Source organism: Rattus norvegicus, chromosome 3 (assembly GCF_021556685.1).
Source record: "Rattus norvegicus strain SHRSP/BbbUtx chromosome 3, alternate assembly SHRSP_T2T, whole genome shotgun sequence".
NCBI lineage: Eukaryota > Metazoa > Chordata > Mammalia > Rodentia > Muridae > Rattus > Rattus norvegicus.
Genome location: NC_141536.1, coordinates 99,187,499 through 99,200,341, shown reverse-complemented (window position 1 = coordinate 99,200,341; position 12,843 = coordinate 99,187,499). Strand labels below are relative to the sequence as shown.

Genomic DNA, 12,843 nt, shown 5'->3' with positions numbered 1-12,843 from the left:
TTCCCAAGAATGTGGGGAGCCCCGGGTTGGATCTCCAACACGGAAAATGAAAAAGCCATTGCTCATAAGCCAGTTTTGTTAAGGCTTATGTTACCTAAGAAATAGATTGTATTCTCTTAGAAGTTGGGAACAGAAAGAAGGCAATTAGGGTAGCCTTGCTCTTGAGGGAAGTGACATTTCTAGCGACAGGGCGACGCATCTGAGGCTGCAGTCATTCCTCTATAATTTGTCAGTGCTGTAAATGGCTGGGTGGGTTGAATAGGTTTCGTATTTGCTGGCATGGTCCGATGTCCAGATTTTCTTCTTGTTATTCTTCTTCTAAATGAGAAGCAGCCGCCATAATGACCACCAGAGAACTTTGGAAGGCGAGGCTGTTTTATAAAAAGCAAGGCCACAGACACTCCAAAGAATGGTGGCTTGTCTGTTCCAGTGCTGTAGGAAATGGATCCTCCTATTTTATTTTGGAAAAGGCATATTTAATTAGACAAAAAATGAGAAAATAAATTGCTAGTTGACAATATGCATTATTTTTATCAGGAGTTTTTAGAAATCAGTGTGATTACCATATTTAACAGCTGTCTTTGTATTGTTTCTATTTTAGTGTATTGACTATAGCAAGAGATTAGTCACAGATAAAAAACTGAAACATTATAAGTCCTGCTACTGACTGGAACTTATCTCGGACTGTGAATATTTCCGTAATGAAAATCAAATGAGCATTGTTTCGTAGAATGGATGCATTCTTGACCGATTGCCTATAAAGAAAGCCCTGATAGATCAAAATCTGTTCTTCTATCTGTGTGTGTTACAGAATCAGAAATTTGTTTCTTTTGAATATGTTCCTCTTGAGAAATAAGGTATTTTCTAACATTCCAGGTAATGTCTCGGCACACATTTAAAATAAAGAGTTTTCTTATGAACTATTAATACTACTCAAATTAATATATTATGTGTGCATAAAGCAGCTGATTTTCATTTTATGAAAGTCTGAAGAAAAAGAGGTAAGAGCTGAAGTGGAAAATAAGTACATGTGAATGGAGAAATCACACAGCATTGAATACATATGAATGGAGAAACACACAGCATTGAATACATATGAATGGAGAAATCACACAGCATTGAATACATATGAATGGAGAAATCACCCATACCTCACACTGTGTTCCATAAGTCACATAGGTGCTGAGCTCTCTTTTAAGAATCCACAATTAATTGCCCCGATTCCTTTAATAGATCTGTTGTGAGATGCTAAGTGCTGCACAGAGGGGTGAGGCGATGCCGAGATGCAGCGGCAACACTAGCTATCCTCACAGACGAAGTGGCGTCTGAAGGAGGGATTGAAGACTGAGTCTGGTTTAGATTAGTGGAAGAAACACAGATGCGGGAGAGGAATACTTTAAATTTTTAAGTTTTTTTCTCTGAAATGTTCAAACACATATAATGTATGTTGACCATACCCTCCCCCTCCCATCTCCTACTTCATTCAGGACCCCACCCCAATCACATCTCTTTCCTTCCTGCCCTCATCTTCAATGTTTATCTTTTATTTACATGAATAGAGGTAGACTTCTTATTTCGTTATGGTTTTATTGGAAAAATATCTTTTCATACAATGTATTCTGATTAAGGTTTCCTCTTTCCTAACCCCTCCCAGTCCCTGTCCTCTCGACTGCATTCTGACATTACTCCTTGGGTGACCTTGGGCAAATTATTTCTTTCATTTTTTTCACCTGTAGAACTAGGACAATATTTGTAGCTCCGTCAGAAGCTTTGCTATAGTTACTACCTGAACCTGTAAAATGCTTCAAGTTAGGGCTGAGCATGGGAAGCACTCACTATGCAAGCGGTCTGTCATTACGAAGAAGAAAACTGTCTTAATCACAGGGAATAGCATGTCACATGTTTTCATTCTGCAAAAAATTCAAAGTGCTGCCTAGTTAACAGCTTTTATGACTGAGTGATTGAATGCAAGGTAGAAACAGAAATGGAAATAGTCTAAGGCTTGTTAGAATAAAACCAGACTGGCCCTAATTGATGAAGAAAGGAACAAAAGTTACTCTTTCATGTGGCGGGCATATCAAGTTGTCTCAGGACACTCACCTAGGTCATATGTCCTGTTTCCATAATAGAGAACAGGTAGGGAAACAGAGGACACTGAAGAATGGAACTGACTGTGCCCACAACTAAGGTGGTCCCGCATCAGCTTCCCTTCACTTTGAGCACATACCTGAGTGGGGTGGAAGAAGGAGAGGCTGATTTGGGCTCACAGTTTCAGAGCTCTCAGTCCATGGTCAGCTGGCTCCACTATTTTGAGCTCTGCAGTGAGGCCAGAGTATCTATCATGGCAGGATATGTGTGGCAAAGAAGGCTATTCACCCCACGGCAGCCAGAGCAAAAAGAGAATCCAGGGCTCTTCTATCAGAGGCAACCATCAGACCTAATTCTATCCCACCAGGTTCTTCATCAAACATTATACCACCTTGTAGTACCCCAGACTGACAAGCCTCTAACACATGACCACTGGGAAACGTGTAAGATCCCAATTGCAACATAGCTCTAAGAGACTAATATACAAATGACAAGTTTACCTTAAAATAAGTAGTGTCCCCTACTTGTTAAAAACATCTTTCTTTTCACTTATTTTTACCTTTTTATTAGTTCTTTAAAAATTCCATACAATGTGTTTTAATAGTATTTTCCTGCTAGCACTCTATGATTGCAGATCTATGGACCCTCACTGGCCAACAACTGCAAAAGAGGTAACTCATTCCAGGCACTGAGCTTTTAATTTGTCAGCTGGTGTGTAGTAAGGACATTGCCACCCTTGGTATATATTCTCAGTATCTCTACCTATCTATCCATCTATCCATCTATCCATCCATCTGTCCATCCGTCCGTCTGTCCATCTGTCTGTCTGTCTATGTATCTATCTGTCTCTGTCTCTTTCTCTCCCTCCCCACCCCTGTGTGCATGTGTATATTCATGTGTACTGTGTGTCCTCCCCACCCCTGTGTGTATGTGTATATTCATGTGTATTGTGTATATGTGTGTATGAATATATTCACACAATCTAGTAGATCTCCATATGACTTTTTCAAAAGGTCAAAAAGGAGTCCTGTTTCTTCCTCCTCACATTCCCCACCGCCGTCCCATCCCTAACTCTCACTGAAACCTTGCTGCACTATTTTTCTTTAGCACTCTGTACACCAAATTCTATCTCTGCTCCCTTTAAAGTTCCCCCATGCTTCTCTCTAATATTTTGACTTCTATATGTATTCAAAATGAAATAAACATATCAGGAGATTCAAAACTAACATCCACACATAAAAGACTTGTCTTTCTGGATCTAGGTGATCTGACTGAGAATGATTGTATCCAGATCCACCCATTGACCTGTGAATTTCATAATTGTATTTTTTTTCGGAGCTGGGGACCGAACCCAGGGCCTTGCGCTTCCTAGGCAAGCGCTCTACCACTGAGCTAAATCCCCAACCCCCATAATTGTATTTTTTAGCAGCTGACTAATACTCCATTGTGTAAAAATGTCACTTTTTTATTATTATACTCATGGTCTGTTTCCATTCCCTGACTGTTGTGAATATTATGTTAACAGATAGTATTTTGAGCTCCTAAGTTGTGGCATTTGTGGAAGATAAGCATTTAAATTATGGATAATATCAATTACTGAAAATGAGCTAACTGACCACTTAAAAGTTACTTGTTAACATTGTCTATGTTGTGGTACGGGAATTAGATATAATAGAGAAGCACATGGAGTCAGAGTGGAATAGGAACCTACCTGCTGCTTTATTTCCCATGGTTTTACATGTCTCTGAAGTGGCCAAAGCTTCACTGCCCTGCTTTTACAATGAACAACAGAGGAGGGAAGCCGGATGTCCTAAGACGTGAATGCTCAGATAATAGCTGTTTGTCTTAAAGATTCTGCGCACGTGATTTGTTTCATATATTGAGTTGCTATGTAATCAGGCATGCCTATATTTGTTTGTTTCTTTCTCTATTTTTGTGTGGAATAGGAAATCAAGGAGAAACTAGATTCCAGTCACAAAAGAGATATGGAAGGCATGGGAGTTCCAGAAATCAAGTATGGGGATTCTGTCTGCTTTGTTCAGCATGTAGCCAGTGGCCTCTGGGTCACCTACAAAGCACAAGATGCCAAGACTTCCCGCCTGGGACCTCTGAAAAGGAAGGTAAAGGGTCCAAAGGTTTTCCAGGGTTTGTTTATTTGTTTGTTTATTTATTTATCCATCTATTTATTTATCTTCTACAGAGGTTGGGAAACAGCTAGGTAGTAGTGATTCTGAGGACCCGGTGAGCATGATTTTGTTTTACCCTTTACTACTCTAAAGAGTGGTTCTGTGACAGATTATACATCATTTCTGTAGTAAATTAGGGTAATTTGGTAGCTCACTGTAACCCCATTTTCATTTTTTAGACTATACTTTGTATGGCAATTCTGCGTGAGAGAGCCGGAGCTTGTCTGAGTCACTCTGAACCCCAATCTCAATGACTCCTAATAGTTCCACTATTTTGGGATTATCCACACCATTGCTCGCTTCATTTAAGTGGATAATGGAATTATTATGCTATTCTCATAAGATAGTGGCTGACTAGACTCTCTGTGGAGAAAATGTAGTTTGCATAACAATGAGGCTACCAACCCTGGTGTGCAGAGAGATGGGAGGTAATGCTCTACACACAGACTCGGGTAGTGCGTCATAGCATGCCGGAGCAGGAAGCTAGCTTGGATACCTGTTGCATCTTTTCCCCACAAACTCAATCTCCACGACAGCAATTCTTTTTTTTATAGGAACTAAAGGATAGATGCCAAAGGTACAATTTTCTTCAGAAAAAAATCTTTCAAAATACAGGTTTGGATAGTCAAAGAGACCTAGAATAAGGTTATAGCAAACACTGTGAACACTAGTCCTGCCATATTGACCTAAAGCAATAATTCAGTGTCTCTGAATGCTAGTTATTATAGGATGTTGGTATCATACTATGTGGTAATAGGAAGGTTTCACCACGCAAGATCCTTTGGATGTGAGCTCTGCTGGTCAGAGCAGAAAGTGTGGACATGAGAGTGAACCCACTTTGAGCCTTGTGTTGGTGCCTGCACAGAGTTGCTGATCTGTAGACTAAAGGAGATCTTAGGTTAGCTACACTATGGTGGAGAGATGGGGTATAGACACAGGTTCAGCAAGTGTTTTTGGGATTTCTACGATCAAGATTCCCAAGTAGAGTCAGCTATAGACACAGCTGAAATTCTACATGCAGGTTCGAATAGGACCTAAGCTGTTTGTGTGTGGGCTATGTGGGCAAGACAGCAAACAGCTGTGATGGAAAACAGTAAAGCAAGATACAAACAGTAGGACAGTCCGAAGGCAAAAACACCGGCAATCGATGTCTCCCGTATCGAGGTGGTCCCGAGAAGACAGTAGGCTTTCAGTTGAGTCCTTATGGGGCCACAGTCTAAGACAGAGAGCCTCACTCTGAGAGTAAGAGGAAAGTGAAAATATCTGCCCAGCCCATCGTCTGGCAGCCTATGCCAGTCCTCTATAGAGTACTGTGGTGTTTTGACAGGCTGTATGGTTTTATGCATTTATTACAGCCATAATAATGCTAGAATAGAATTTCTGAGCTCAAAGATGCTCCTCTAAATGGAAAAGGACTCTGTCTACATGGAATGCTGGACTACATTGTTGATGTAGTGTGCATTTTCCTGCCCACAGACCCATTTAACTGCTAGACCATGTATGTGAATTTGGGAGAGATACCTTCTATGTGATATTCTAATACTTAGCCATTGACAAGCAAAGCATGCTATGTTTCATAAGAACAGGTTAAGTTTTCCCTCTAAAATGTCCAGATCTGTATGAAATTAATAAAACCTAGGAAGGACAACCACATAAAGAAATCAACAAACAGTAGCTCATGTTAAAAGGAATGGCCCCCTTGCAGCATTCAGAGACTGAACCACCAAGCAAAGAACATTCGTGAGCTGGACCTAGACCTCCCCACGCATATGTAGCAGATGTGCAGCTTGATCTTCATGTGGGTCCCAAACAACTGGAGTGGGGGCTAGCCCAGAAGCTGTCACCCATCTGTGGGATATGTTCTCCAGCTGGGCTGCCTGGGCTGCCTCAGTGGGGGAGGATGAGCCTAACCCCCAGAGACTTGATGAGCCAGGATGTGGGGATATCAGGGGCCCCCGCCCTCTCTGAGGAGCAGGGGAAGGGGAGACTGGGAGGGGGCAGTGAACAGGATGTAACGTTAGTAAACAAAATAATAAAAAGGACATTTTATCATATGTAAATAATGATAAGATATGACAAGGAAGCATCCTATTTTGTTAATAAAGGTGCATCAATAAAATGTCAATTAAAAGTGTATGGTACTAAAACTTTAGAGACATTGGGATTCCTATAAAAGATAAAGGCCTTTCCAATAGACTAAGAGCATTGTGTTTTTCTCACTGTTTTCTCTGTATGTAGCATAAATTGCAATAGTTCAATAACCCCTCTTTAAAATATATGTTCAATTTTTCTTAAAAAAAAAAAAAGAGTTGTCCCTTGGTCACCCTAAGTCTAAGGCCCGGGCCTGAAGATCTCCGTCAGTCCTCATTACTTTCTTGTTTGTCTGCCCAGTTTTCATGTTATCTGAACAAACTCTAAGAGTACTGGACATTCAGGATCAGAAAACTGGGAGCAACACAAAGGGTGCTTAGTAGGAAGAGTATTGCTAAAGGGCACATTGTTAACCAGATGCCAGGAAGAGTAATGGTGCTTAAAGGCTGGGGAGTCCACTGGTCAGGCATCCTGTGTTATGCTTAATCACTATGCACACAGAATGTAAAGTTTCTTTTTAAGAAGAGCACAAGCTTTTGCAAGTCTTTATCCTACTTCTTCTGTGAATTCATTATATTAGGCTATAGCCAAAAGAGGAAAAAATGTAAGAAAGAAATTTTCAAATGAAAAGGAAAAAACACTTTGACTTTAAAAATCCTGACACACAGACTGAACTACGGAACCCCACACTGTCCCTCCTCATTTCCACAAGCTGTTGCCGTGCTCGGGAATTTAGAATAGGATTTGACCTTAACTTGCACCAGGGTCAAACCATCCCATTTACCTTCTGAGCATACTTGACCTGGTTAAGAGGAAAAGCTAAGTGAGCTCCAAACGCATCCAGCTTTCCCCTAGATGTCCCATGATGCCCTTGGTGACAGTGAATTTGAATAGCTTCTACTGGCCAAAGATCAGTAATTATTGCCCATATAATAAATAGTTCTTGATCACCTTTTACTTTCTCGGAGTCATTTTAATTTATATGTAAATCACCTGAATCCCCAAACAGCCCGGCAAGATAAACACAGTTGCAAACAGTGAACTGGGAGCAGGGCAGTTAAATAACTCACCCAGAAGTCACTCAGCTGGCGAGGAGCAAAACAGGACTAAAAGAAATGTCACCTGATGATGAGAGTCCGTGCTCTGAAATCATACTCCCACCTCAATCCACGTTCCCTGACCATCTGCTAGTTAACTAACTCATGCAGTTGTCCTTCAGGAGAGAAACCCAAGCCTGATCCCAGGAGAGAGTTTTGTTTTGAATTGTTCTTGCCCAATGTACATCTGGAGAAGACCCTTAACACAGGCACTTCCCCCACCCCACCCTCACCTCCGTTTTCAAGGGTTCATTTTTAAGAGAGAAAAAAAATCTATTATAAAAGTGTGTTTTCCCCTTTCATCCAGGCCTAGGGAATGTATTGTAGCTCACACCATGGTGGCACATAAAATTTCTTTCTCATCAAATTACCAGGTTGTGGGAATAATTCACATGTCAGTAATGGGACATATGGGCAAAATAACTTTGTTAATGTCCCGTTTTCAAAATGGACTCAGGGGAGCTTGGCTCGGGGGGAAAAAATAAGAGGAAAACACTCCAGAGAATGTGGGTGGCTCAACTGTGGAGTAATGTGTAACCTGGCCTTGTTCCCATGCCCTGTGAGTAGGTCATACTCCATCAGGAAGGCCACATGGATGATGGATTAACACTGCAGCGATGCCAGCAGGAAGAGTCCCAGGCTGCTCGCATCATCCGGAACACCACAGCCTTATTCAGCCAGTTTGTCAGGTACTTGGCCCCACCCTTTCCTCTCCCAAACCCACCCACCCATCTCCTTTTGATACCAGAAATGTTTGGGGGGAGGTATTAACCACCATTATTTTTTTTTTTACGATAGAGAGATTGGGACAGAATTTGATCTACCACATAGGTAATCTACCAGTTTTATTCACTACCCAACACGTCTAAGGCCAGGCTAGTTGCTTAGAGTGATGAATAGTTGATGACTAATTAGTGCAAAAATATCTAAGGTCTTGGCAAAACAAAAAGCAAGGTATTAAAAAAAATCACCTTTTGTAATCACAGAATAAAGGGGGACAAATGGATAGAAATGACCCAGATCCTCCCAACTATTTAGAAAAGGTTTCTGTATCACTTGGAATGTTTTCTATTTGCTGTGGAAACCCTGAGTTAGCCAACTGTGGCTGGGGCTGTAACTGGAAAAAAATAGCTGACCTGGCTGATTGGATGGTAAACTGTTTAGCCCCAATATGCTGCCAAAATGGAATTCAGGACTCTTTTAATCAGTTACTGTGAGGAACTGACCTTGCTGTAATCAATATAGTGACCCAAGCCATTCTTCCCTTGTAGGAAAATCTCTTTAAAGCCAAGATGGTATAAGCTACCTTGACATAAATGAGAACTTTTGGAATCATGACTTTTATTTTTCTCGCAGTTAAAACTCTGCAAACTAAAGAGAGTATGAGCTATGGCTAAGCCACTGCTCTAGAGCAGAATAAACTCTTACTTCTCCTTCTAATGATTGTAAAGAGTAGACTGCTAGCTTAGGGGACTGGGAAGAGGTTCCCTCCCTCTTGCTGCCTTAGCCCCTCCTACAAGTTCCTGAAAAGTGTTTCTGGACCAACTCAGCAGCTCCACGAACAAACCTGTTGAACATGTACATTGTCAACTTCGACTTCAGATCAACTGAGTCAGGCATCCAGAGTAAGAGGTAGCAAGTTACATTTGCCTAGGTCAGTGGTTCCTAACCTGTGCGTCATGACCCAATTTGAGGTCCCGTGTCAGATATCCTATATATCAGATATTTACTTAACAATTGTTAACAGCAGCAAAATTACAGTTGTGAAGTAGCAATGGTTTTATGGTGGGGGTCAGCACAACATGAGGAACTGTATTAAAGGGTCATAGCACTAGGAATGTTGAGGACCACACTCCTAGGTGATTCCTGCCTATATGTTCTGAAGTTTGAGAAGCCATTCTTCTGGAGTAGAGCTCTTAACCTTAGCTAAGTGTTAGATTAAATTTGTGGCAGCATCTAACACTAAGATTTCCAGGCTGTGTCTCAATCTAATTTCCTCAAAAGTCTGAAGATCCAGGAACCAGTAGTTAACAAGGTCCAGGCTGTAATCCACGAACCCGGGAAAGTAGAAGGATTTTGAATTCCAGGCCAGCCTGGGCTACATATGAGCTGCTATCTCAACAATAGCAACAAAAAGCCGAGTGTCGTTGAAGCCTCTCTGATGATTCCAACATTCAGTCAAAATTGAGAATCAGCTCAGCAAATTTTCTTCATCCACATGGTCAAAATTAGCTTATTAATGTCAGTGTGCCTAATTTCTGCAAAAGGGAAGAAAGGGGAGTGAGTGGAATTTTATTTTTGTAAATGATACACATGATACTTACAAATGATATTTTTGTAAATGTCTATCACTTTCTACCCCTTCTTTGCATTCATTCCATTGGTTAGAACTTAATCAGGGAGAAAGTTGCATGCAAACGTGTTGTTCATGTGGTCCTGACTAGCATCCAGTCTCTCACCCTTGAAGTGCACCGGTTTCTTATGGGTCCTCCTCCAGATCACAAAAGGTTTGGCCTTAAATTTTCTTTGAAGTCAACAGCTTCAATGCCATATGCAAAAGATTAACTCTGAATGAATGAATCAAAGATCTAGGTATGAGAACTAAAACTGTAAGACATGCATAAATTTTCACTACTTTGGATTGGGACATGGTTTCTTTTTTCTTTTTTTCTTTTTTTTTTTTTTCATCTTTATTAACTTGAGTATATCTTATTTACATTTCGATTGTTATTTCCTTTCCCGGTTTCCGGGCCAACATCCCCCTAACACCTCCCCCTCCCCTTCGATATGGGTGTTCCCCTCCCCACCCTCCCCCCATTACCACCCTCCCCCCAACAATCACGTTCACTGAGGGTTCAGTCTTTGCAGGACCCAGGGCTTCCCCTTCCACTGGTGCTCTTACTAGGTTATTCATTGCTACCTATGAGGTTGGAGCCCAGGGTCAGTCCATGTATAGTCTCTGGGTAGTGGCTTAGTCCCTGGAAGCTCTGGTTGCTTGGCATTGTTGTTCATATGGGGTCTCAAGCCCCTTCAAGCTCTTCCAGTCCTTTCTCTGATTCCTTCAACAGGGGTCCTCTTCTCAGTTCAGTGGTTTAATGATGGCATTTGCCTCTGTATTTGCTGTATTCTGGCTGTGTCTCTCAGGACAGATCTACATCTGGTTCCTGTCAGCCTGCACTTCTTTGCTTCATCCATCTTATCTAGTTTGGTGGCTGTATATGTATGGGCCACATGTGGGGCAGGCTCTGAATGGGTGTTTCCTCTGCCTCTGTTCTAAACTTTGCCTCCCTATTCCCTCCCAAGGGTTTTCTTGTTCCCCTTTTAAAGAAGGAGTGAAGCATTTGCATTTTGGTCATCCTTCTTGAGTTTCATGTGTTCTGTGCATCTAGGGTAATTCGAGTATTTGGGCTAATATCCACTTATCAATGAGTGCATACCATGTGTGTTTTTCTGTGATTGGGTTACCTCACTCAGGATGATATTTTCCATGAGTTTCATAAAGTCATTGTTTTTGATAGCTGAATAGTATTCCATTGTGTAAATGTTCCACATTTTCTGTATCCATTCCTCTGTTGAAGGACATCTGGGTTCCTTCCAGCTTGTGGCTATTATAAATAAGGCTGCTATGAACATAGGGGAGCACGTGTCTTTGTTGTATGTTGGAGCATCTTTTGGGTATATGCCCAGGAGAAGTATAGCTCGGTCCATAGAATGTGAAATGTCCAATTTTCTGAGGAACCTCCAGACTGATTTCCAGAATGGTTGTACCAGTCTGCAATCCCACCAACAATGGAGGAGTGTTCCTCTTTCTCCACATCCTCGCCAGCATCTGCTGTCACCTGAGTTTTTGATCTTAGCCATTCTCACTGGTGTGAGGTGAAATCTCAGGGTTGTTTTGATTTGCATTTCCCTTATGACTAAAGATGTTGAATGTTTCTTTAGGTGTTTCTCAGCCATTCGGCATTCCTTAGCTGTGAATTCTTTGTTTAGCTCTTTATCCCATTTTTAATAGGGTTATTTGTGGACATGGTTTCTTAAATATGATACCAAGGCAAAAACAACAAAGTGATAATAAGTACAATGGACTTTGTTGAAATTTGTAAATGATTTCACTAGAAAGGATGCTATGAAGTAAGCGGAGACGATTCATATAAAGAAAGAAAACGTTGATAATCAGATAGTTGAGAAAGGGTTTGTATCTAGGAAAAAGAACATTAACTTTTGTTGATAAAGTAAAACAACTGATTAAAATAGTCAAACAGTCTGAATAGAAATTTCTTAAAAGAATGCACACAAATGACCAATGAACACGTTAAAACATGTTCAATTTGAATCACTACCAGGAAAATGACAACACAGAATCCATGAAGTATGTGTCTATACCCATGAAGATGCATGTTAATTAAGAAATGTGGGGTAAAATGTGAAGAAACCAGAATCTTCACTGCTAGTTGGAATGTAAAACGTAACAGTCACTTTGGAAGGTAGTCTAGAAGTATCTTTGTAGGTTAAATGTAGAGTTGCTACAGGACCCACCAACTGAGCACCTAGAAGAATGAAAACAAATGATTGAACAAAATGTCCGTAAGTACTCATAGCAGTGCTGTACGCAATAGCTTCCATGTAGAAACAATGCAAATGTTCATCAGTTTACACACAAGTAAATAAGATGTACCATTCCTAGAAAATAGAATAAGGTTAACCAGCATGTACCACAACATAGTATGTTCAAACCCAACAAAGTTGCTTTTGCCTTTTATTCACATTGGCATGATCAAAATTATGTTAAGTGAAAGAAGCCAGTCAGGAAAGACCCACTGTGTGGTTTCATTACATTGACTGAATGGGCAAATCTGTGGACACGGAAAGGAAGGAAATGGTTAATGAGAGCTAGAGGATGACCCACTGGGGGTGGGGAAGAGAGCTAAAGAAAGAGTTAAAAAACTGTTCAGTTTTGTATAACTATGAAGATGCTAAATATCAAGCCACTGAATTATATCCTTTAAATGTGCATTTGTATGAGATATAAATTAATATTTCAATAAAACTGTTATTACATAGTTAATGAGGGTTCCAAGCATGACAATGAGAAAATTACTTTTAAACAGCTTTAATGAGGTACACTTTATCATCAAATTCACCCTCATGAGTATATAATTCAGTGAGATTTAATAGATTTACAGAGTTGTATACAGTGATCACCACGATTAAATTCTAGAATATTTCCATTTCCCTACCATCTCTTATGCCCCTGAAGTTCAGTCTAGTTGCCACCCACAGCCCTGCCTTGGTTTCAACTAAAAAACATTAAATTAGAGAGATTATACTTTGAATCTACCTTTTTACTTGGTATTGTATTTTGTGGATCATTCATGTTGTCT

General features: G+C 40.6%; 1 protein-coding gene across 3 annotated transcripts in view; it reads left to right on the top strand.

Annotated features, from left to right (window-relative positions):
* The window catches only part of Ryr3 (ryanodine receptor 3), a 553,860-nt gene that overhangs the window by 253,020 nt on the left and 287,997 nt on the right, over positions 1–12,843 (top strand). For all 3 annotated transcript variants that reach the window (XR_015684544.1, XR_015684543.1, XM_087655160.1), the window contains exons 11-12: positions 4,035–4,208; positions 8,030–8,151. Coding sequence is in view for 1 of the 3 variants with exons in the window: in XM_087655160.1 (XP_087511286.1) it covers positions 4,035–4,208; positions 8,030–8,151 (296 nt within the window). In the remaining 2 variants the exon portion in view is untranslated. The remainder of the gene's footprint in view (positions 1–4,034; positions 4,209–8,029; positions 8,152–12,843) is intronic.